This window comes from Podospora anserina, chromosome 3 (assembly GCF_000226545.1).
Source record: "Podospora anserina S mat+ genomic DNA chromosome 3, supercontig 2".
In the NCBI taxonomy this organism is placed as follows: Eukaryota; Fungi; Ascomycota; class Sordariomycetes; order Sordariales; family Podosporaceae; genus Podospora; species Podospora anserina.
This window is the reverse complement of record NW_001914856.1, coordinates 892,745-894,546: the sequence shown is the minus strand read 5'-3', so window position 1 is coordinate 894,546 and position 1,802 is coordinate 892,745. Positions and strand designations below refer to the sequence as shown.

At 50.8% G+C, this 1,802-nt stretch overlaps 1 protein-coding gene across 1 annotated transcript; it reads right to left on the bottom strand.

Moving 5' to 3' along the window:
- Window positions 1-2: 2 nt before the first annotated feature.
- On the bottom strand, window positions 3-599 carry PODANS_3_4320 (uncharacterized protein; the record flags this gene model as incomplete). Its single annotated transcript, XM_001909182.1, has 1 exon — window positions 3-599. A coding segment is annotated over one exon (597 nt), but the record flags the coding sequence as incomplete, so codon positions are not given.
- Between the last annotated feature and the right edge of the window lie 1,203 nt (window positions 600-1,802).

Genomic DNA, 1,802 nt, shown 5'->3' with positions numbered 1-1,802 from the left:
AAGTCTTGGCCATGACCATGGCCATAGCCCTGGTCATGGGGATGGGGTTGAGGATGAGAATATTGACCATGGTGACCATGAATGGGGGAGACATGTCCAAGAGCGCTAACCGGCTGTTGAGTCTGAGCTCCATAATAGTCCGAGAAGGGCAACCCGTCCCCAGGTGAAGAATACTGGTCGGGATACTGAACAGTATTGGGAGTCAAGAGCGGCGGGCTAGGCAAGTGATGTTGTTGTGGGTCGATGTGCTGCGGGCTAAAGAGGGGTGGCCCAGCGATAGAATGGTTGGAAGGTCCCGCAAAGCCCTGAGAGTAAGGGTGCGTCCCGGTACCAGAAAAATCAACGGATAGCGGCTTGGGAGCAATAGCGGCAAGCGGTCCTTGTGACGAGGCAGCCTTGGTTTGTGCTTCCGAGAGCTGAGCGTTCAGAAGGGCCTCCTGGGCCTGCTGATGGTACACAGGATGTCCCCAAAGGTGGCCAGAAGGAAACGGCCCCATAGACTCCTTGAAGACAATGCGCTGGTTGTATCCCTCACATTGTCTCTTGGACTTGATGCAGTTCCCGCAGGTGGGCTTGCCCTCGTCGCATTTGATTCGCCGTCTGCGGCAAGCTAAAAAGGGGAGTCAGCGGGAGCCCTGCACAGGATTCTGAAGAGTGAGGCCCGCCTCATCAGTGACACCCAAGCTCATGGTAAACACTTACTGAGGCAGCCAGTCTTGGTTCTCTTTCTGACTGTTGTCTTTTTCGGCGGCTGGTTTCCCTTGCCATTGGGCGGCTCAGAGGGATCATTGCCAGAGGGAGGCTCGGGCGAAGGAGCAGACTTTGGGGCTTGTGCCTCCAGGGTGTCGACCTCCATGATGGTTGGTGTAAGTCAAAAAAAGGGGGTAAATGTGTAGAGTATGCAGAAAGAAAAACGGCGAGTGAAGAGCTTTACAGGGAAAGCGGTGTGACGGATCTGTGCTAGTGAAAACTCAGCGCGTTCACATGATAAACTCGAGGCTGTCTGGCGAATATATCATGAGTTTGTAGTCCCTTGATCTGACCAAGACAAGAGGGCAATGGGGGGCGGGAGACGGGTAATAAATCTCCGCCGCGGTGCCCAGATACTCACACAAACTATGTAGGTAAGGTCAGTATGTAGGGTGGAATGGGGCGGATCAGATGCCGTAGGTGATGCACCGGAACGGACTGAGACAAGCTGGTGTAACGAGATTGTGAATTACCTTGGGAGAAGGTCGCCTTGTATTGATCCCGGCGAAGCCAGAGTATGATCCGAATTGGTGCAGCTGTCTGCAGGACACAACAGGACGCGGAGAGGTTTCGCTAACTTGTTGATTAGCTGAATGGAAAAGACCAGTGCCGGCCGAAACAGCCCCAGGTACCCGTTGGGTGTAAGATGGCGTAGCCTGGCAGCCCGCCCGCGGTGAGGGTGACAAACAATAGCCGTTGAGGCTGATATCGACGAGCAGCGTTGTATGGGTAGGTGATATTCGTTTATATGTAGTGTGTAGATATCTAGGCCGTCTCTCTTTGTTGTGGTATAGTGGTAACTAGGTGGTGGACGTGGTGGGCACAGGCGGACCAAGCCGCAAACACTAATAATTGGACTTGTTAAATATAACATTATCATCATATCAGCCGAAGACTACCTCATTCACTAAAAAGGACATATCAGAGAAAGGAAGTAGAACAAAGATAATAAAGGAGCAAAGTGACATGCTAATTAAATAGTAACATAAACCTGGAAGGATTCCTCATCTTTAAATAAAAATAATATTTAAAAAAGAATTTAAATAAAATTA